At 38.4% G+C, this 24,414-nt stretch overlaps 2 protein-coding genes across 4 annotated transcripts; both read left to right on the top strand.

Moving 5' to 3' along the window:
• Positions 1 to 202: 202 nt before the first annotated feature.
• LOC126368895 (putative inorganic phosphate cotransporter) lies at positions 203 to 23,816 on the top strand. 2 transcript variants are annotated; one of them, XM_050013115.1, is made up of 10 exons: positions 203 to 415; positions 2,126 to 2,253; positions 6,389 to 6,594; positions 9,198 to 9,434; positions 11,037 to 11,246; positions 12,214 to 12,381; positions 13,348 to 13,564; positions 14,979 to 15,100; positions 21,813 to 21,929; positions 22,448 to 23,816. In XM_050013115.1, the coding sequence occupies exons 2-10, from the start codon at positions 2,151 to 2,153 to the stop codon at positions 22,670 to 22,672; spliced, it is 1,605 nt and encodes a 534-aa protein (XP_049869072.1). In that variant the 5' UTR covers positions 203 to 415; positions 2,126 to 2,150; the 3' UTR covers positions 22,673 to 23,816. The 2 variants fall into 2 exon arrangements, with proteins under 2 accessions (XP_049869072.1, XP_049869071.1); XM_050013114.1 differs by lacking the exon at positions 203 to 415 and adding an exon at positions 1,796 to 1,949.
• Positions 15,375 to 21,668, top strand: LOC126368838 (uncharacterized). Of its 2 annotated transcripts, none has more exons than XM_050013000.1 (2): positions 15,375 to 15,787; positions 16,241 to 21,668. In XM_050013000.1, exon 2 carries the CDS (start codon positions 16,261 to 16,263, stop codon positions 21,475 to 21,477), a length of 5,217 nt encoding a protein of 1,738 aa, XP_049868957.1. In that variant the 5' UTR covers positions 15,375 to 15,787; positions 16,241 to 16,260; the 3' UTR covers positions 21,478 to 21,668. The 2 variants fall into 2 exon arrangements, with proteins under 2 accessions (XP_049868957.1, XP_049868956.1); XM_050012999.1 differs by having other exon boundaries at positions 15,375 to 15,820.
• Positions 23,817 to 24,414: the final 598 nt, after the last annotated feature.

Genomic DNA, 24,414 nt, shown 5'->3' with positions numbered 1-24,414 from the left:
GTTATAATAATAAAACCAGGTTAATAATATTACGAAAATCAAGGACAGAGCGCCTCTAGCGGGACCACTGTTATCTGGTCTTGTTGGGTTTAATATGTTGCTGTTTTGCCCACTAACAACAGGTATTGATAGGCCACACATACTGGATTCAGCGATTATGTTATTCAAGGCCGACAACCTCGTAGGCTTTGGCCAGTGTCACTCGCGTGGGCCGGCGCCACGACAATATTCGCCATGTGCGCAGACGCACCGCTCGTATGCTAGAACTCCTCACTAACAAACTCGCGAACGTGCTGTGAAAGTGCAAATGTATCGTTTAAAATAATAATGTAATAAATAAATATTCTGTGAATATTTTTTTTATCTTTTGAGTGAATATTTTGTGTGATTTTAATTTTATTTATAATTCGAAAAGGTAATTATTATTTTTTTGTTCATGTAAATTCTGTGATAATTTTTATTGCCAGTCGAAGTCGATTGTATATTGACTCTGGTATTTATTTAAGTAATGTGATTTGATCAATGATTATTTTTTTAAATTAGTATATTTTTTATTGTTTAAGTTTCATAATTTGCTGTAGGATGTTGAAAGATATTTTGTATTTATAAAGATTATTTATTACTTACAATGATTTAAATTGTATCGCGTATAATTTTATTGCAAATTTAAGATTCGCTAAAGGTACAATTAAGTATATCACCTATTAGTAGGTATTTAAGTTAATAAACACACGTTGATAGTTGAACTTTGAACTAGAGTAGAGCAACAGGAAAAACTTGCAATGCCTAAGTATTGCCTGATAATAGGTATTATAAAGGCATAAAACACTTAAAAACATTGCACCAAAAGAGCAGTGCATACAATATCGCATGATAGGGCATCATGCCTGTATTCTAGACAGAACTGTATTGCATACACCAAGGGGATTAAAACGGCCACATCGAAGCAATTCATCTAAGAAAGCAATATTGTTATTTGACAGATGTTTGCATTGCGCACTTAATTTTAAATGTGCAAATGTCAAATTGCAATACTGCTTTCTTAGATGAATTGCTTCGATATGGCTATTTTAACCTCCCCAGAAACAAAATGACAATAGTAATAAGAACAGTGCAATAAAATATAACATAACAGCCTATATAAGTCCCACTGCTGGAAACAGGCCCCTCAATCAACTAGAGGGGTATGGACCATACTCCACCACGCTGTTCCACTGCCAGGAGGTGTTTTTACGGCTTTGTGAGACTGTCCTTTATTTGGTAAGGACATTGTAGGTGTGAATCACCTGATTGTCCGAAAAAGTAAGATGAATCTATGCTTTAGAAAATATTCCTGAATAGGCTGATAAATTTTATAAAGTCTAAAATACCTAACATGAGTTTGTTAAACCGGTATATAATAAATACGCCGGTAAAACTAACAACTGATAACACAATTGTGCTGATTGCTAATATGTTATCTGGTAACAAACACTCGATGTGCTCTACAATATTGATGGACCATAAAGTACGTGCATTGAATATTTATGGAGCATATTTAGTAGTTATTTTATTACATGATATACTAATTTTCACGTCGTAGGATTAGGTCACTTACGCTCTACTACGGGCTGATAAAACCGGGTATTCGCTAAGAGCAAAGGGACCCGCGACATGTGTCGCCAGACATCTTATCTCGCGACCTTGTCATAACCTATATTCTGCTAGACTTGTTGTGAAAAGGACGGCAATACTATCGTAGGGCATGTCATTGTGTAGTGAATACGATTGATTCCGCGACATTTCTATATCGTCGTCATGCGATGTCGGCGGACATCGCGTCGCGGCGCCTGACAGCGATGTCTAGTACATCTTATCTGGCGACTGCGCCATAATAATGACTAAGTGCGCTTATAGACCAGCAACGTCCTCGCCATGTGGCGACGTCGTCGTCGACACCACCGAGTTTGGTCTGTAAACGCCTTAAATCGACTGTTAGGAATCGAAATTTTATTGTTATATCAAATGTGATATTATTGTACTGATACTGTAGGTTCTTTAATAATAAATATTTCCTTCTTATTGTGAGATTTTAACAATAAATGTGTCCTTCCTTCTCAATGTATTAAGAACATACAATTTTCAGTTTTCAGCGAGCGTCTGTTATAATCATGGACGACACGGAGGCTCAAGCGCAAGCGCACAATTTGCTGGGTCAGAAGACACTGCCACCCAAAACTCCAGACAATGCACTTACTAGAACACTAAGATCATGTAAGTAGAATAATTAGACCTACCTACACATTATTGTACTATATTACTTCTTTTTTATTAAAAGACTTGTGTGTGTTTGACCATTATCGACCCTGGTCTAAAGCAACGATGTGGTCTAAAAGTGCCTGTTCACACTTGCCTTGAAAATCCCCAAATTTTATGTATCGGGGAACAATGACGCAGGAATTCCATTCTACTACTGCCTATATTAAGTCTAATCTAATCTAGCCTACAAGATCTCACTGCTGGGCAAAGGCCTCCTCTTCCTGTTTCCATGTTAGGTGGTCCTGTGCGTACTTACTAAAATGACGAATACGAAAGTAAAGTAGGAACCAATAGTGACTGTGATCCCGTGGTCCAGGGGTTGCGGCGGTTTGACCCTCAGTACAGGACAAATTAATGAGTTATTCATTTCACTAACACTGTTGGCTATCTTAATCTTATGTCTGCGGGCACTCGAAGTTGTAAAAAATCAAGCTTCTAAATGAACGCAATAGAAAGATGCGGCCATTTGAGCCTTATTTTGTAACATTTTGTAGGGGATTCAAAACCAAATATATAGGGTATTTCACATAGCGCAGGTAGCATTAGCGAAAGGGAAAGTGGTTTCCAGGATTTAATGGCGAAGGTTCGTTTAGCTGGGCAGGACTGGGTGTGTACGGTCACGAGCATTAATATGTATACACTTTGGTACCATGTCACATTAACTTTTTTGACAAATCGAACTGTAAGTCTCACTAAATGTCAAATATGTTAGTGCGACAGAGTCCTAAAGTGGATACATATATTGCTCACGAGTTTACACTACACACCTCTGTTCACTTCTGCCCCGGGGTGGGCGGGGGAGGTTCGGGGGTACAGGCGTGATGCTTTGTCATGTTATGATAATCACATGACAACTTGTATACGAAGCCCTTTTTTAGTAAAGTAGAGCAACTTCAGGTACAGGGTCATCAGCGGGGGTCCTCCCCGAGAGGGGTGAAAATATTCAAATTCTGAATTCTGCAACCGGAGACTGGACCCTTAAATTGTGAACTAAGTATTAAATTGTGAATCTCTTAAAGTCGGTATACAAGCCCTTTTGGTAAGATTACTTCAACCATTAAAGCTGCAGTCTCCGCAAAATTGAGTAGTTGCGAGTTTTTGGTAACAATTATTAAAACTTTTTCCCATTTGCGTAAAGAAAATATGAAAAAAAAAAACTATTCATGTATGTAGAGACACGATCACATTACCATTTTATACGGATAACATTGTCAAGTCTATTCTTGACTACAAGTACAGTTAATACCCATAAATATTCAAAAGACTTAGGTCGTAAAGGGTATAGCAAATAAATGTACAAAAGGACACGTGAATAACAAACATCGACGGGTTAACCACAAAAACTGTAAGTATATAAATAGCACTTAGAAATATCAGATTTTTTTACACGAAAGCAATGTAAAGCAGTTTTAAGCAAAAGGTTTACGTCTAAAATCCTGCATCTAAAGTACCTACCTAAGTAATGTAACTTACCTTCTGATATTTTTTTATCAAAAAATTAGGGCTAGGGCTAAGATAACGTAAGAAAAGCGTGTGAAAGAAAACTGCCGAACTCAAGATTAAAGAGCCCTTTCTAACATAATATTATTAGTTTATATCATTTGATGTCTGCACAGCAACGACACAGCGCGGCGGGAAATATATCGAGTGCTTTGACCAATATCCATACGACGTTTATCTACGTAGATAGCATTCGCTACGTTTATTGGTCGAAGCCCTTGATATAATTCGCTGTGCAGAACACGCTGTTATTTAGACTTTTTGATATAAAATAAGTATCTACGTTTTAATAATTCAACGTGAATATTATAATTACAGTGATACATAATAATTTATAATCTTGCAAAATGTTTGTTATGATTTTTGAGAAGGACCAGTGACTTTTTTGTTTCGCCTGTTTGGTAATCAAGTTACAAGGTCAAACCTATCACATAGGTATAAAAAACAAAACTGGAACATAAGTCTTAAAAAAACTATATTATGTAGTTTTCCAAATCGGGTCTGACTGACGTATTCTGAGGACTGCGTTCACATCGACCGGGGCATATTCGAGAAAATGCCGATAAACAGAACCAGCAGCGATTTTTATTACATTTATTTAGTTTTTGTTCAATTATCTACAAGGTTATTTCATGAAATATGCACAAAGTAGATTTTAATGCAAATTACTGACAGAATGTTTTTCGAAGCGTTTCTATTGTTAGCTCTATTTACAATCTGCCCCAAAGAGATGACTTATTAGAGATAATTATATATACGTAAATAAAATTTTACTAATGTAATTCACTGATTATGTATAAGTACTACTCCTGCTACATCGTATTTAAATAAACAATTGGCATCAGCTCAGCAAAAAAGTTTTTGTGTTCCGTGAATAAAATCGTTGGCCATTTTTAATTATTTTACGACATGTGATAAAATTGTGGCTGTGATAGTTGCCACCGCTAATGATAAATTCTTTTTTCAAATATAATTTTATTCATAATGAGGTATTTAGTGCCTCAACGAGGTGGGGTTGGTCAGCCACCTCATAACTTATAGAAGAAGAACTCATACTTAATTGTTCTATTTTTACATAACGGCAGACGAGCATATGCTCGTCTTATATACAGGCCTAGATTCTGTACCACTAAATTCAAATTCTTGGATCATAGGTAATTGATATCTGTGATGATAATCACAAGACAATCTGTTTACGAAGCCATTTTGGTAAGAAGTCCTAAGATGGATAAAAAATATTACTTCAACCAGGCTGCAGTCTCCGCAAAATTGAGTCGTTGCGAATTTTTGGTCACAATTATTTTCCTTTTTTAATAAGCAATGTTACGATATTTCTTCGATATTCCAGACACTATTGCGCAAGCATTAAGTTTAGTTTTGCTTCTTTCTTTACCTAATGTTTGGAATAGTAAAGTAGAGTAACTTCAGGTATAGTGACGTCAGCGGGGGTGCTCCCCGAAAGGGGTGAAAATATTCAAATTATAAATTCTGCAACCTGAGACTGGGCCCTTAAATTGTGAACTAAGTAATCAATTGTAAACCTCTTAAGGACGGTATTACAATCCTCTAAACTGATACTATTGTAAATTACTGCAAATATAATCCAAATAGACTTAACCAGCACCTATAATGGAAGTACGTAGATATTTAAGTCTGTGTTGTTTAAGACCGGCAAGGCTTAGAAAGTGGTTTTGCGGGATTATTTCTCTCCGAAAGTGAAACCCAGTACAGTACTATACTGACTAATGTCCGATAAAGAGCTTCTTTTGGAAACACAGTTTACCTATCTATTTATTGCTAAATAAATGTTCCTTTAAACTAGACATAACCTAACATTGTGTATAGTATAGTACGCCTACTCTTCGCCAGCTATGTTTATATTCTATGTAATAGGGGGCCTATTGCCATTAACCGGTTAAAATAAATAGTTTATTAAAGCTTATAATTTTCTTTGTACTGTATGTACGTATAATATACATTACATAAAATAGGAGCGGTGTTATACAGGGTGGCCCAGAAGTTCAGGATCAAAATGAAAAATTAGATAGAGGGGCTCATTAGCTACCAGAAACACCCCCATGTATGTTCAGCAATTATTTACGGTTTAGGAGATATGACCCATTTTGTACCTTTTTCTAGATTTTCTACCTTACTTCAGAAATAATCATTTTGTCGCTATCCCTTTTTAATAATTATTTTATTTTACTTCACAACTATGCCTAAGGCTATGTACCGCTCAATCAAAGATAAATCAAAGTCAAATTAAGTATAAAAAAAGCCATCTCCTACTTGGCCAGAGAAATGGAAGGCGTTACGTTACTTTCGTACTTATTTGAAATGTCAAAGTAAAAATTTTGATATAGCAATAACATGTCTTGCTAGTTCGCGAGGAACCTCTGCTCACCTCTTCAGGATACAGGCGTGATACTGCATGTTGTTTTAAAAACTCACGTCTACGGGGTAGTAGGTACATCCAACGCAAGATGGACTAGGTACCCACACCTCACCGAGCTTTCTGTTAGATTAAAGAAACCACATTCAGATTCCCGGTCGTGTAGAAAGTTCTGTTAAAATTATGTTTTATTTTCAGGTTGTGTCATCCCACAGCGGTACATTTTGGGCGTGATGGGTCTTATGGGAGTTTGCAATGCGTACACCATGAGAGTTTGCCTCAACTTGGCCATCACACAGATGGTCAACCACACGAAGAGTGCCAATGGTCACCATTATGTTGATCCTGACGCTTGTCCCAATGATGATGTTGTGTCTGCCAATGGAACTGAACCTTATAGACCGGTGAGTGTAGACAATGAATTATTTAAACCAGACTCCAAACAGATTTCAGAGGTGTAAGCTTATGTCGTAAATTATAAGAGACCATTTAATCACTAAGAACAAACCGCCAATGAGCAAAAAAAAATAGCGATAAAATAGTCAAAAACGTCTGATTTTCCAATGTAGCGCCACATTAAATATACCATAAGAAGGTACCTATTCAAATAGTTTTAAGTAGATACAGCTCGAAAATCCTAAGCCGAGGTTCGCGCCTAACTGGGCACCCTCAAGCTTGTTATCTTAAATTTTGTACCGCGTGAGAGTGCTTTGCACCAGCACATTTGTCCGGCCAAGTAGTTAATGCCATCTGCGGACAATTTACATTAAGTCATATATCAAAAAATGTCAAAGAAGCTCGTAAAGTTTGAATGATAATAACAGTATACCTCTAGAAAATTAAATTCTATTTAAACATTTATTGTTCACAATTAGCAACTAGCAATTCAATTAAACCATTTGCAAAACTTGTATAAGACACTGATTTCAACACGTGTCATGAAAACGACGAAGTGGATACCGACGATATTGCAATCCCTACGATAACTCATTAAACTAGCTATGCTAATTCACTTGCACTTAAGAATGTTAATGCTAAGAATATGAATATCTAAGCTAGGACACGCCAAAGTGACTCGGCATTGCAAATAGCCTAAGAGTGAGTTAATGTAAAAGATTACATTCCATCCAATTATGCACTTATCTGTTATTATTCGTCACATAAAAGATCACAAATGCTATAAGTATCTAAAAAAAATCATGCATATGTGTTTTCAGCTTAATAATGCATCGAATGCGCTTTAAAAATCTAAATGTGGCTGACCTTGACAGTGGAGAGCGTGGGATTTCTGCTTTATCGTAGGACGGCAAATGTGTCGAGTCGTATCAAATACATGCGGTTTATTCACACACGTAGGACATTCGAGTATAACTTATATCGTAGAAGCAGAAATAAAGATATCTCACCACTACTTATAATTAAACTTGCTATTTTAAATTTTATTGACATAACTGCTTTTGATTCAACAGTTTCAAGAGAGAACGTGAATAACAGAATATATAAAATAGTTGTGTTTTTAGCCAGTGAACTACCTTTTACGTCTACTGACGTTTACTGACAACAGCAAAGCACTTACATCATGATGATGAAATTACTGATGTACCCACTTTACTCCATTTTACTACCTATTCATGTTCCAAATCACTCTTGTTTTCGCATTGATTGAAATTGTGACCTAAGAGGGGCTAAGGCCACATAGAAGCAATTCATCTAAGAAAGCAACATTGCAATTTTTCATTTGCATATATGAAAGTAAGAGCGCAATGCCAAAATATCAAATAGCAATAATTGATTTTTTAGATGAATTGCTTTGATGCGGCCCTATTGACCCCCCTGATTCATAACAGCAATAAATAGTTAATTACCACGTATTTATGGTAGATATTTGTATGGCCTGCTTCATCATGACAGATACGATAATGCACTATAATTATATAGAGGACACTGTAATACATCAAAGCATGGGAACAGGGCTTTTATACTTGGCCATGACACAAATTCATACAGATGGGACATTTATGCCTATGGTAGCCGATGAAGTCGTCTGTCAAAACAATGAATGGTCTGCTCATTTTGTGATGTAAGTCTTCATTAATTTTATGGCTACTTATTTCACTTTGTATTTTTTATGTCACTGTTAATTTTTGCAGCATGATAACAGGCAGATGTTTTGAGTTATCAAGCGGGATATTTTGAATTGCGAATGCAACTTACTGAAATATTTGTATAGAGATAAAACATAAGGCGGCGCAAACAAACTAAATATAGTAAATATCGTTATAGAATATGAAAATAACTGATTTTGAGCTGTTGGTGTGCAAAATACAAATATGTGCACGTCATAATAGATATTTGCATGGTGAATGTTCAGCAAATATTTCTGCTTGAAGATTGTACGCCTTTGTTTGTATGTAGTAAATAAACTGGTAGGTATAATGTCGTATCGTATGTCAAAACCGCAAGTAAGATGGTGTGATTTTGCAAATAGCAACCGCTGCAGTTGAATAATTCTGAATAAACAAATTGAAACTAAAATGACTCGGTTGACATTATAAATTATAAAAGAGAATAAGGTTGTTAACACAAGACTCATTAAAGTTGTTGTTTGATTTTTATTTGTCTCTTATATTCGAATAATATCTAGCTTTTAAAGTATAATTGCTGGCTATTATGTTGTCATACTGTTAGGTTTCTTGTTTGTTTAAATTTAAATTAATTTTAAATTACGTATGCTTTGAAGTGATAATTGAAATGAGCAGCAAGTATAGGCGCAGTTACTCGCATTCCTTTTATTATAATTATTTCCAGTATTATAATTAGTTCATGCGAAGTTAGGATCAAACGAAAAGCGCAAAGATTGGTTCTGAGTATTTTGAAGAAAACATAAAATGTCGTATAATTAAAAAGAAATGTAATATAATTTTATCTTTTTTATTTTTTATTTATTTATTCTTTTTTTATACTTTTATCTATTAAATATATATACTACTTTTTTATCTATTTTCAGTACGCAACTTTCGATTGGGACGAAAAAACGCAAGGTCTTATACTTAGTGGATTTTATTACGGGTATGCAGCGACCCAGGTACCGGGAGGGTACTTGGCTGAAAAGTTCGGTGGAAAATGGACCCTTGGAGTGGGTTTATTAAGCACTGCGCTATTCACTTTCCTCACACCTATAGTCATCAGAGGAGGTGGTGCTACTTGGCTGTTCATTCTGCGTGTTCTCCAAGGAATGGGTGAAGTAAGTACTCAGTAAAATCAATTCCGGTGGGGACATACCACAAAAATCACTTTGTGATAGGGATCACACTAGGGAGTTTGGTTAGGACATAACAGGCTGATCACCTGATTATCTGAAAGTAAGACGATCGCTGCTTCGGAAGGCACTTTAAGCCATTGGTCCCGGTTACTATTTATTAGTAAGTAATAATATATTCATAATAACCCTGACACAGGATCGGCTGTTCAGATCGACACAGTAAGCCATTTGGAAAATTTCATAAGACAAGCACCAACATGTTTTTTCTTTTATTAGGTAAACACAACACAGAAACAAAATAAAAACCACGAACCATCCATTTTTCATACATTGTATTGATGTGGTGTTTTGTGTTATCATCTTTTACTGGGTTTAAACTTCTTAAAAGAATTAAGGTTCTAAGCGACGTAACAATAAGAAAGTCAGATGAAATGGGCCGTCAAACAAAACCTAAGTTGTAAGTTACTTACTGTGTTTAGCTTAAAAATAATCCCCCCCCCTGCTATGTCCTTACAATATAAGGGATCGTCTTACAGTCTTGAGTGATTTTACACTATGTCGCTATTGCGGATCAAATCCAGAATCTCAGAATTGTGAGCCGAACGTTCTAACCCAAAACCACCGTGACTTTTAGTATTGCCCTCTACACTTCCTCTTTGTAGTTGCAATTCGACTAATACGAAGTTTAGCCAATTTTGGTTTCAACTGCGAGTCTCGAAGTCTGACCTAGTTCAAAGATTTGTTTACTTTCGTCTTGAACTAAAGCCGATGAAGTTTGAAAGCGCAAACATTTGTGGAATGACACTTGAGGTGCAGTTTTAGATTAAACTGGCAACTTTATTTGATAGGTATTGGATTTACGGAGCAAGTAAGTTTACTTCCTATGAGGTAACGATAGTCTCAAAAGTAATTTCTACAAATGGTGTATTATTTTTGACGTGACATAGCGATAAGCGCTAAATGAAGGAAATGATCGACCACGCGGGGTCAATATCGGGGTCCTGAAGTGATTATTGTCGCCAGCTGAATGACCGCATCTATGGCTAGTTTCAATTAAATTATTCAGAGAACTTGGGACAATACCAGTTGTAGTGTAATTCGAGTTAGAATTAGAATAATTCAAAACAACTCATCAATCAGTTTCATAGCTTCCGTGGTCTAGTGGCTAGAGCCCCGTGTTGGTTGTGGTACACCTCGCCAGTTCACCTAGGTAGACCACAAAGAATCGCCTGATTGTCCGAAAATATAAAATGATTCCATGCTTCGGAAGGCACGTTAAGCCGTTGGTCCTGGGCTACTAGCCCAAACACTTCCACCAACCCGCAGTGGAGCAGCGTGGTGGAGTATGCCTCATACCCCCTCCGGTTGATTGAGGGGACTGTACCCAGCAATGGGACGTGTATAGGCTGTTTATGTTTGTTTTTAATCAATTTATCAAATACCACCGCGCGCATTCCACTACCGTCACTCGCCAATAACCTATACAGATAAGCCTGGTATCTTTTAGGTGCATTAAAGTGTAAAAGTGTTCTTGTATTTGTAAGTTTTTATATACTTAAACGAATGCTTGCATCACAATTTCAGGGTCCAACCATGCCAGCCCTGATGATAATGTTAGCAAGATGGGTGCCACCTCACGAGAGATCATTCCAAGGGGCGTTGGTCTTCGGAGGAGCACAGATCGGCAACATATTCGGGTCTTTCATGTCTGGTATACTGCTGGCAGATGGTCGAGACTGGGCGTATGTCTTCTACTTCTTCGGTGGTTTTGGACTTCTGTGGTTCTTGTTGTGGGTGAGTTTGATAGCTTTTTTACTCATTATGTTGATGATAGATATGCTGGACTGGACTGGACTGGAAAATATAGAACGCGTTCAAATGCTTATCTTCCTGGATATGTTTTATAAGGGATTGTGGCCACTGCAACGTGATCTGTTGTTGGGTAATGGGCTGATCAACCTATCACACCCTAGTGTGAACCCTAGTCCACCATCATTTTGAGACTTGGTATCAAAAGTACCTGCAAGTTATCTTCTGATTACTCGTGGTTCTTCTCACGTCGTTGAGGAGCATGGAGTTTATAATATGTATGCGTGTTTGCAAAGTTTATTACTACGATATTGCGACAACAAACCAGAATGGTAATTGCGCTATAACGCTAGTGTTCTTAATAGAAGTCAATTGATATAAAACAATAATGAAAAGGGATATAATATATTCGCTTCAAAGAAGTCTTAATACATTATAACAGTTTCCTCAAATACCTCTTCCCGATTCTCAGTGATTGGATGTTTCTAAGGTTTTCCTAGACTAATGCCATTTTTTTTCTGTTAGGAGCTTAACGACATGATGTCGTTTTCTAATGACTCTAGAGTACCGACAACCCTAATACGATAAAGGCCCATCAGATGGTATCTAATGAACATACGTAAGATGTAACATGTATGGCTTTTATGTTGAACTAAGATCGAATAAAAAACACAGAACGCGTACAGCTGATTACTATATCCTCAGGCATGTCGTCAAAACCGACAAACGAATGTTGTCCTTTCTAACACGATGCACCATACGGTTGATGCGATCACCTATTAGCAAGGTTCATCATATCTGTCTTAGGATTTAGTATTGAAAGTCGTCACAAGATGTCTTCTAAGTATTTATTTGGTGTTTATGATTCTGTCTATCAGATCATGGGCGTGAGTTTATGTATATAGTGTATTTAATATATGGAGTAATAAAACCAAATTATCTCCCGCTTCAGAGTCTCCTGTGCTACAGCACCCCGAACTCACATCCGTACATTTCGAAGAAAGAGTTGAACTATTTAAACGCTAATGTAACGACGGCTGAAGTTCAGTCTGCCAAAGATCCAGTCCCGTGGAAAGCTATCCTGAGGTCTGCGCCGGTGTGGGCCTTAGTTTGGGCAGCTGTAAGTATAACTCATATTTATATCTATCAGATTTTGGCTTCTGTGCTGGACTACATGGCTCATTATATCCATCTTAAGACTACATATCAAAAGTAATTGCACTGCTCGCTTACCCCTTAAGAGACAAGGCAGAGGAAACTTTACTTAAACTGAGTCTCCTACTGTCCTTTTCTAAATGATGGATATTTTATACTGACAATAAAGTTTACCTTTACCTTTTTGATTTATACCATCCATGTTTCTTTTTTGGCGTGCCTTATTTTATTGGCCACTGAAATGAGTAGCTGCAAAATATACTATCGAAAATGATTAACTATCTATATAACACAATAAAGGTCTGATAACCTGTCATACATAATCCTAATCATATGCTGAATACTAAAAACTACTGAGGGTTATCCTTACTTTTGTTGGCTCTACTTTTTTGTGTTGTTAAGAGAAAATTAGGTCGTAAAGATGTAATTAGCTAGGTTCTTGACAGTTTTCGGATAAGTATTTTAAACATTACAATATCTTCTTTTATACCTCGTAAAATATTTTATTTTATCGAAAAACCTTTATATAATAGAAACAAAATCATGTTTTTCTTCATTAATTTCTGTCGCGCGAAAACGGTTGGTCACGTGACTTTTTACCCAGTAACGAACTGTCAATCAGTGTAACTAGAAACATAATTATATAAATTGTTTATTTTGTGATGTGAGACGTCACAACTAGCCGATTCTGATAGAATGCGTTAACTGCATTCACCTACAGAACCACAAACTGAGGATAAACAACAATACAATTACATCACATAATAAACCCTTGACCATTTAGATGCGGAAACTAATTACGTTTTCCGTAAAGAAAACCTTGGCTAAGTAGCGAGAATCAAAACAATAAATATACGAGAACTCTTAATGGTATTGCACGTTGTACGCTTATTAAGGTCATAGTACAATACAGTATGATTTCGTTACGCAGGTTGGGCACGACTGGGGGTACTATACAATGGTAACAGACCTACCGAAGTATTCCCACGACGTACTCAAATTCAACATTGCTACTACTGGTACGCTCACTGCGTTGCCCTACATTGCTATGTGGTTGAGTTCCTTCCTCTTCGGCTTCATCTGTGACTTGTGCATCAAGAAGGGCTGGCACACCATCAAGACTGGAAGAATTATCCATACTACTATTGGTATGTACTACGCAACCTTTATGTAACCTTGCTAAAGTCCTGAAGTCCTTGTCAACGGATATTATTTATACTCCATACCTGTGGCGGCGTTTATGATAATAACACTTACTAACAAGTATATTACTGTACCGTCACATAAGTTACAACAATAATTGAAGATTATAGAAACTTTGAAGGGACAATTCAGTGGTCATGAGATATCACATATGTATCTCATTAATGATATAAGCTACATATTCTAACGCGTCCGACATAGATACTTCAACTATCTATGTTTTATCTGAGAGCCATCTTCGACTGATGGACGGTAGAAGACCGCATTACTCTCCGCACGGGCCCGGGTCTCGTACCCGTTGGATCCACCTTACCAGCATTGGCTACTTCCATGTACTGGTGAGGCTTGCAACATTGGATCCTCTTACCCGTTAGGCAGTAACTGAGCATCTCCTCATGTACATGGGGCTGGGCCCCCTCGGGTCTCCTCAACACCCCTACAACCCGCCTTTACCTCCCTGCCTCTCACCACCCACTATCTGCTCATGCGAATCCATCAGAATCTCGCCCAGATAGGATTACTAGGGGAACATGTACGGCGAAGAGCCCGTACTGCTAGTCCCCCTACTCAAGATTGGGTGGCCACCCCTAAACTCGCTTCTAGGCTGGCTGGACGTTGCGATCCACGCCACCTAGCTCATGGGTAAGTGCGTCCACTTCACCCTAGTGCTGATCCCAGAGCACCCGTCAAACTTGGTGAGAGGTAACTTAATGCTCAGAACCACTGTGACAATTATTACATTCAATGACACTACTTTGTACCTCATGCTGTACAACGTGTAACATAATACATGATATCTCAAGAGCCTTGTCGCACTTCACTTAACTAAGCCATCAGGGACTTACCGACCTTGCTCCACATCATCTTACATGCAGGCAGACAACCATTACCTCGTGTCTCTCACGATTCGTACTCTTATCGTGTTCTCTTCTCTTATAACGTATTCGCGCCAACACGCAAAGTCCCGCGCTCTCTAAAAAACATTAAAACCATAGACTATAATCCCTTATTTTTCTTTTATCAGTGATGTCACAGTAATTGCATATAATCAGTCACTCACCCAACATAGAATTCGTGGGACTCCACGACAATACCGCTGTTTTACTAAAGATGACTTCCGAACTAACCTGCATGCAGTTGTCTCAGCTGCTCTTCCCTATTTTTCTGTTGAATCAGATGTGAGGTCGATGACCTGCTAGTTGTCATAGAGCCGCCAGAGTTTCTTGAAATGTACTTAAATGTACTTACGAAAAAAATTGCCTGGATCAACGGGTCCGAAGCTCATAATCATCAAATTTTTTGGAAGTTTGAAATTAAAATTTTACGAGTCTTTTTTAATGTAACTTGTCTATTTTTTAGCTGCTACTGGACCTGCAATTTGCATCATCCTGGCTTCTTATGCTGGCTGTGATCGTACTGCTGCGATGGTGTACTTCGTCCTATCTATGGCTCTGATGGGCGGCTTTTACAGTGGCATGAAGGTACTATCATAAACATAAACCAGCTTATATTTGTCCTTCAGCCGGGAACTTATCTCCCCTCAATCAACTGCAGGGGATATGGAGCATACTGTACCACGTTAGGTCATTGCGGGTCTACCGAGTTGTTTGGACTAGTAGCCAACTCATACATGGTGCCCGAAGACTTATTGGCAAGTGTCAATACCCGAGCTGAACGTTTTCATCCCTCAGGTACAAAAGAAGTTCAGACAAAAGAAAAGCTACTAAATGGTTTTTCACCCAGCCAATGATAGACCACTGTTGGGGATCGACGCCTTTTCATATTTATTAATCCCGACAGGAAGAAGACGGATTGCTATTTTTATTTAATAGGCGCTAAGTTGACATTGTTCCTCCCCCCGCAACCCCTTTCACTTGTACTTTCACATTGCACTGAATTAGACGTTGATTTCATACTCCGATTTTACATTTTATTACCAATACTACCTGAAGGCGTAATTCCTCAAGAACATGGTCCTTAGCAAGCCGGATTAAGAAGAGATTATAATAACCAGTGATAAATAGATAAATTATCAAGAAATTACGCCGAATATTCGTCGGGCATCGGGGTCACCGAGGTCACCGTAGTGGGTGTGGTCAGGAATACTCTGGATTACAGTGTTTTATTATTATAATTGTTATTAATCAACCCAACACTCTTTTAATCAGGTAGTATTTATGTTTAATCGGACTAATTATAAGGTCAGTACCAATTTTACCTATATTTTTGTAAGGGCAGTAGGTATATAACCTTGAAGTGAATTAAGATTCGAGTTTTCATTATTTTTTAGGTAATTTATACTGTTCAAAGTATTGTGAGCTATTGTAGCACACCTTAATTAGCTAACTTATCACTCAAATCTCTTAATTTGTCATTCATTTTCAAGTTATTCAATGTTTTCAACTGTTTACTTACTTAGGTAATATTATTTCGTTTCTGGTACTTAATTCAACGTAAATAATAAATAGACTTAGTGTATTACTGTTATATTGCCGTGATATTAGTGTGTATTTTATACTTGTATAAAATTAATAGTTCATTTCATCTTTAAAGTGTTAATTTACGTCATAAAGTAAAAGATAGGTCATACCGTGCGTAACTTTGATTTGTATACATTCCAGGCTGTCTCTCGCTTCCCAGAATGACCAAAGAAGTAGATAAAGGTGCGAGTAGTGTGTCGATGGAGGTGACGAAAGAGGAAAGGGACTTAATTAGAAAAAGAGCAAGTATTAAGGGACGTTTAACGGCATTTACGAACTTCCTAACTCCTTTGAACGTTTCGTCATTGACTCCGGAGGCGGCCAGTGAGTTACAGTTGCGTACCGGTAAGATTGAATCCTTATATCAACAGTATGATGAGGTGCAGTCACAGTTAGAGTGCATTGTGGATGATGTGGATGGTCAGATCGCGGAGCGTAACGAGTACGAGTCTCGATATTATAAAACACTTTCTAAGGCGCAGCAATTATTGACGTCTTTTTGCAGTGATAAGGCCACTCAACCTGGTACTCACAAGCAGGTCAAATTGCCTACTATCCAATTGCCGAAGTTTAGTGGTTCATACGAGAATTGGCTCGAGTTTCGGGATACTTTCTCCAGCTTGGTACATTCCAACGATGGTTTTGATGAGATTAGCAAATTTCATTATTTGCGAGCCTCGCTGGAGGGGTCTGCTGCTGTGGTCATTCAGTCCATAGAGTTTTCCGCGATTAATTATTCCATTGCGTGGAAGCTCCTTTGTGAGCGTTTCGATAATAAACGTTTACTAGTGCAAAATCACGTGTCGGCTCTGTTTAACATCGAAACAATCACAAAGGAATGCTCAGTAACATTAAAACGCGTTATCGATCAACTTAACAAGAATCTGAGAGCATTAGAGTCTCTGGGCGAGCCTACCAAGCAGTGGGACACGCTCCTTATATATATTGTGACTCGTAAACTTGATGCGAAAACCTACCGTGAGTGGGAGGAACATAGAGGCTCTCTCGATAAAAGTGACTCTATCACTTTTGAGTCTTTCATTGATTTTTTGCGAAAACACGCTAATTTGATCGAAACTTTGGAATCGTCGCGCAGTAAATCCTTTAACTCTAACACTCAAACAAACACACAAAATGCTAAGTCTAATCCTAAATTAAAAACTATGATTTCAGTGCAAGACAGTTCCCCTTCTGCAATCATGTCGTGTCCCAAATGCAAGGGTGAACATAACTTAGCGAATTGTTCGCAGTTTCTCGCGATGAGTAACGAAGCACGGCTTCAATTGTTACCCAATTATAAGGTTTGTTTTAACTGTCTTCGCGCGGGTCATTACGCTAACCGTTGCAGCAGGCCAGGCTGCAAGGTATGTAAGCGCAGGCATAATACTTTAATTCACGTGGCTCAGAACAAACCAGTTTTGAATGACGAGCAAGTTCGCGCTACGCGCGAGCCCTCGCACTCCTCTGCCTTGCCTGTTGCGGAGCCTAGCGCTAACGTAAGCTTGACTGCTAGCGTATCGATGACGCCAGAGTACAACCAGGGCGAAGTTCTACTGTCGACAGCTTTAGTTAAATTGTATGACGCAGATAATCGCGAGTATATCGCGCGCGCTCTGCTCGACAGTGGAAGTACGTCCTGCTTAATGACAGAGAAACTGTCGCAACAGTTAAACCTACCTGTTACGCGAATTAATAAAAATGTATTGGGCATTAATAATGTCGCGTCACATGTTGGGAAAATGTGTCGTGTGCCCATGAAGTCTTTAAATGAGAACTTCTCAGTGAACTTACAGTGTTTCGTGTTGCCTTCAATCACTGATAATGTGCCTCATCGTCAGGTGAACCTATCAGGTATTAAAATACCATCTGACTTATGTCTGGCTGATCCCAATTTTTATGCGCCGGCGTCTATTGATTTAATTATCGGTGCTGATATCTTCTGGGATATTATGGGGTCGCAGCACATTAAATTAGGCGAGGGAAAACCTACCTTACATGAGACTAGACTTGGCTGGATAGTAGCGGGTCCAACTAACAGCGGCCTTGTAGGTTCTCCATTGAAATGTAATTTCACAAAAGTCGATGACATTGAAAACCGTCTCACGAGGTTTTGGCAGCTTGAAGAAGTCTGCCCCGTGTCACCTGAGTTATCTCCTGAGGAAAAAATGTGTGAAGCACATTTTATAAAAAACACTACGCGTCTAAATGACGGCAGTTTCTGTGTGAGAATTCCCTTAAAGGAAAACCCAGACGTATTAGGAGACTCGTGTCATCGAGCTCGTCATTGTTTCTCGTCTATGGAACGCAGGCTTCAGGGGTCTTTCGGTCAAATGTATAGGGACTTCATGTCGGAGTACGAGACTTTACAACACATGTCTCAACTTCCTGTGGATAAAGTAGAGCCTAATAATGCTTATTTCATACCACACCATGGTGTTCTGCGTGAGAGCAGCACTACCACTAAATTAAGGGTGGTATTCAACGCGAGCAGCCCTACTTCATCGGGAGTTTCACTTAACAGCATTCAAATGGTCGGTCCCACTGTGCAAGACGATCTGTTGTCTATACTTCTACGTTTTCGGCTTTATAAGTACGTTCTCTCCGCGGACGTAGAGAAAATGTACCGAACTGTCCTCGTACATCCAGACGACAGACATTTACAACAGATCTATTGGCGCGCTGATCCCTCTGAACCTTTAAAAGTTTATCAGCTGAACACCGTTACCTACGGGACGGCCAGTGCACCCTTTCTTGCTACGCGTTGTCTGAAGCAGATAGGCCTTGAGTGTGAGGACAAAAAAGTCTCTGAAGTCATTTTACATGACTTCTGGGTAGATGACCTGTTGACCGGAGGGGATGATTTACACGAAACTAAGGTGTTACGTGAGAGGGTGACTGCAGAACTCGCTTCAGCTCGCATGCATTTACGAAAATGGAAGTCGAACGAGCCTGAGTTAGTGCCCGAGTCTGCGCAATCATCCGTCGATTTAAATATCGGTAGCAATGAGCCTAATAAGGTGTTAGGCCTAGGGTGGGACACGCAATGTGATGAGCTTCATTTTCCAATAGGTAACGCCATTTCTAATGTCAATACAAAGCGTAACATGCTCTCCATCATCTCTCAAATTTTTGACCCCCTAGGGCTATTAGCTCCTTGCATAATAAGCATGAAAATGCTTTTACAACGATTATGGTTGCTTAAGTTGAACTGGGACGAGCAGTTGCCCCCGGAGATTAGTGTCGCCTGGGCTGAAATTATTAGACAACTGCCGCAGTTAAACAACTTACGCATACCTAGATTTGTTTTATGTGATTCACACGAGTCAGTCGAATTGCACATATTCACGGATGCGTCCGAACGCGCATACGGCGCATGTCTGTATATCCTAAGCGTTAATCAAGATGGTGATGTCTCCGTGCGCCTATTGTTAGGTAAAAGTAGAGTTGCGCCTATAAAGCCTACGACGATTCCTAGGCTCGAGTTGTGCGGCGCCCTTGTCGGCGCGCGTCTCTACGAGAAGGCAATAAGCTCTCTTCGTATCCCTATAAAGAGCACCACCTTTTGGACCGACTCTACAATCGTGTTAGGTTGGCTGAAAATGTTGCCTAGTAAGTTACAGCCTTTTGTTCGTAATCGTGTTGCGGACATATTAGAAAAAACAGGCAACTGTGTATGGAGACATGTCCCCACGGATCAGAATCCCGCCGACTTTATATCTCGCGGCGTAGATATAAACAAGATTCAGCATCTTGATTTGTATTGGTTCGGTCCGAGTTTTTTAAAGCAGCATGAGTCTAGCTGGCCGTCAAGCCCAGTTTCAAGTGCTTCATTGCCTGAGGTGCGACATGACGTCTCTTTACACGTAACCGTGAATGAACACACTGATAATAGTGTCTTTATTGATTTTAATCGCTTTTCTAACTTTTTGAGACTGAAACGCACCGTCGCGTACGTGTTGCGATTTATAAATAAATGCAGAAAGCAGTCAGTTTCTCATGATTACCTCACGAATGACGAGTTAGAAAACGCTTTACACGTTATTATTAGGACGTCACAACGCGAATCATTTCCCGAGTACAAGTTGCTTATTAATAAACAGACTTTACCGAAAAAGTGCCCTTTGTTAAAGTTTAATGTCTTTCTCGATGAAAATAATTTAATGCGCGTTGGTGGTCGCCTTCATCATTCCCATTTTTCCTTTGAAAAGAAACACCCTATCGTTATACAGTCCTCTCATCAATTTACTAAACTTTTATTTAATTTTGAGCATCGAAAATTATTTCATGCAGGGCCCCAGTTGTTATTAGCTACAATTCGCGAAACTTACTGGCCAATTGGAGGTCGAAATTTAGCCAAAGCAGTTTTTCATCGGTGTGTACGTTGTAGTCGAGTTAAAGGACAAACTGTAGCGCCTTTGATGGGTAATTTACCACAGCAGCGCCTCGTGCCGGGAGGTTATCCTTTCGAGAATGTCGGTATGGATTATGCCGGTCCAATTTCATCCGTAAGTCGTCAAGGTAGGGGTTGTAAGGTGGTTAAAGTGTTTATAGCCATTTTCGTGTGTTTCACGACTAAAGCGATCCACCTTGAATTAGTTGGCGATTTGACCAGTAATACGTTTTTACTCGCGCTGCGCCGTTTCATTTCTCGGAGGGGAAAGCCCATTAATATTTATTCTGATAACGGCACCTCATTCGTCGGTGCTTATAACGAACTCTCGCAGTTTTTAAAAACCCACTGTAACTCGCTGGCTGAAGACGTGGCCAATGATGGTGTAAACTTTCATTTTATACCTGCGTACGCACCGCACTTCGGAGGTCTCTGGGAGGCGGGAGTCAAGTCGACTAAGTTTCATTTAAGGAGAGTGCTGGGAGTTTGTAATTTAACTTATGAGGAGCTTAACTCCACCTTGATTCAGATCGAGGCTATTTTAAATTCCCGACCACTCACCCCACCGTCATCGGATCCGGACGACTTGACGCCATTGACACCTGGCCATTTCATCATCGGGAGACCTCTCACGGCTTTACCTGTTCCTGACCTTCAAGATCGTGCCATGAATCACTTAACTCGATTCCAGCGGACTGAACAACTTCGTCAGCAGTTTTGGGCAAGATGGAGCATTGAATATGTTGCAGAGTTACAGCACAGGACAAAGTGGCGAACTAATCAACACTCACTGCAGCTGGATTCTCTCGTCCTTATTAAGGAAGATCATCTCCCTCCATTGAAGTGGAAGCTGGGTCGTGTCGTGGCCGTTCATCCTGGCTCAGACGGCATCAATAGAGTAGCCGATGTTAGAACGACAACTGGTGTAGTACGACGAGCTTTCAGCAAGATTTGCCCGTTGCCCGTGTCTACAAATGATGTTAGTTGAAAGAGAAGCCTTTCAACGCCGGGGGGCATGTTGGGGATCGACGCCTTTTCATATTTATTAATCCCGACAGGAAGAAGACGGATTGCTATTTTTATTTAATAGGCGCTAAGTTGACATTGTTCCTCCCCCCGCAACCCCTTTCACTTGTACTTTCACATTGCACTGAATTAGACGTTGATTTCATACTCCGATTTTACATTTTATTACCAATACTACCTGAAGGCGTAATTCCTCAAGAACAACCACTCTCGACATTATTGAACTATGAACTTTGCATCAATCTTTATTTTTTTACAACTGAACTAGGAGCCTCACCATTATTTTTATCTTTGCAGGTCAATGCTTTGGATCTTGCACCGAACTACGCTGGATCTCTAACGTCTCTAGTTAATACAACCTCGACTTTTGCCGGCATTATTACACCATACCTTATCGGATTGTTGACGCCTGATGTAAGTTTCATTTCAACTAATATAATTATATCTTTAAAGACATTTGCTTTGCTTGTTTTATCAGGAACTAATAGGTTTATAAATGATTATGGGTCAAAAGAAGAGATTGAGACCCACCATTTTTGTTTTCCGCATATATCGTAAAATCTGCTTTTTTTTTTGACGTGACTTATTGTAGATTTGCCGCAGATGGCATTAACTACTTGGCCGGACAAATGGGGAGCGCTGAAGGCTCTCACCCGTAAAATCTGCAGTAGTCTGACACTGTTCGTTAAAATTATGGCTTATTATGACTGGTTATGTGTCTTCCACATAACCGAAAATAGCTAAACAATAGTAAAGAGAGAACTATTGGGCTAACTTCATAGTACCTTTCCTTATTACTTTCTCCCTGCCTATTCTTCTAAACTAGAGTGAACCTCCTTAGGCCACGTCTACATTTTCCATCTGGTGAGATTGTGTTATTGTTCACTTCGCATCATTACTAAAATTCTAGCAACAACTTCATTATTTTACAGTCAACGCTTGTACAATGGCGAGTGGCGTTCTGGGTATGTTTCGCCGTATTGGTTGGTACCAACGTCATATATTGCATTTGGGCTGATGGTGACCAGCAATGGTGGGATGACGTCAGGCTTCTAGGGTACCCACCTGGCTGGAAACATGGACCCCTGGTGCATGAAGAGCCGAAACAGGAAGAAACCGTAGCACTTTCTGATAGAAAGGAAAATAATAAAGAATAGAAAAGGTTTTAGGTATGCTAAAAACTTTTTGATATCAAATAGTCCGTTAAAATATAGCTTGATTAATTTGACAGCCAGACAGAGAGAGAAAGATACAAATACAGTCACAAAACATACATAATAAAATAAAAAAAAAATCTATTATTTTGACAGTAAGTAATTAAACTATATTTTTCATGGAGTAGGTTCAGTGATGTTATAGCCGAAAGAATATTGTTTGATTTTTTTATGTGATGACGAAAGATGGCATAATGTTTAGAATAATAAAATGTATTAATATATATTATATTAATATTATATTTTTCTTTAGGAGGATGAGCCGGTAGGAAATGTGGAAAAACTATCTTGATAGTCCTAATAATTTTGTAATAAGACGTAGGTATATGAACTAAATTAATATACGTATCAAAGAGTATGAAATATACTTCATCATGCTTCTACTTCAGGTAGACTACGAGTAGGGTGTTTGGCTAATAGCCAAACCCTTGCCAAAGTTTTCAAACCGCCCAAAACCCCTAACTTACCCGATTATTATTGGCATGTGTCATTTACTATTTCTGTGATAATTACTACAAAATTAATTACATTTTGCTCGCTGAACATTTCCTTTTCCTCGCCACCACTTAGTGAAGGCTTTGGTCTACCGACAGTCCTCCAGATTCGTCAAAATGAATTGTAATTAGCCACCAATTTATAAAATTGTGTGAACATTATTGTTTTACTCTTTTGGATATTAATACTTCGAGCACGAATAATGTGAATTTTAGCATTCCAAGAGTTATACTCTGGATTATGTTTGCATGAAATATCTAATTATACTTATTATATACTCTTAGTATGCTCGATTAACATTATTCCATTAAGTATTCTAGTTCAGAGAATAATAAGAAATTACTGGAACAATGTGAATTGAGCATTAGTACATTTTAAGTTTGCATGCCTTTAGTCTAAGTTTTGATTATTATTTGTTAGCATTATTGTATCACCAGTGTAACTAGTCAAGTTTGCAGAACTACTTTAGGAACAGTACAAATCAGTGCCTTATATTTATTAAGGCAGTACATTGATAACCATGGTAACAATTACCATTGATCTTTTATGTAAATTCAACAACTTAAATAAAATTAAGTGTTTCCAGTTCATATTTCTTTTTGTTTTATTTTTGACGTTCCTACACTGTTCAACATCGCAAGTCCCAACTAATTCTATAATAAGTAAATAATGTAAACAAGATGATTTTAGGCCATCAGTAATTCAGCTTTCCACGCTCTTCAATTCTGTAGCTTTCCTAGTTAATATGCTAAATTTATTATATTTCATGATATCGATTCTAGCAGATATAAACTTAATACTGACTTCTAAATATTAATGTATAATATTTGTTTTACTATCGCTTCTAAAACTTTCTTCACCTTTGTAAAAGGAGAAGCTGAATTAAATACGAAATAGTTTTTATGTGTATAATTGCGCCATTATTTGTTTAACAACTTTTACAATTTCCGCCATGAAAAAACTAACCACCGAGATTCCAGTCTTTTCTTTTTAAAACCACAGACTAAAAATTTCGAAACAAGTTTAAATTATGCCTGTATCAATTTAATATTGAGCCTCCTTGCTAGATTATACCAACTATAATCCACCAAGGAGTATTATTCTTATTGTTAAATAAAATAATTGCGTAATAATTAAGTAACAGCTCAGCTCAGCTTAAATTCTATCAGCACAGCACAGCTCAGCTTTTA

The sequence above is a fragment of the Pectinophora gossypiella genome, chromosome 8 (genome assembly GCF_024362695.1).
Source record: "Pectinophora gossypiella chromosome 8, ilPecGoss1.1, whole genome shotgun sequence".
Lineage (NCBI taxonomy): Eukaryota > Metazoa > Arthropoda > Insecta > Lepidoptera > Gelechiidae > Pectinophora > Pectinophora gossypiella.
Note: the sequence above shows the minus strand (reverse complement) of the source record. Positions and strands in the feature narration are given on the sequence as shown.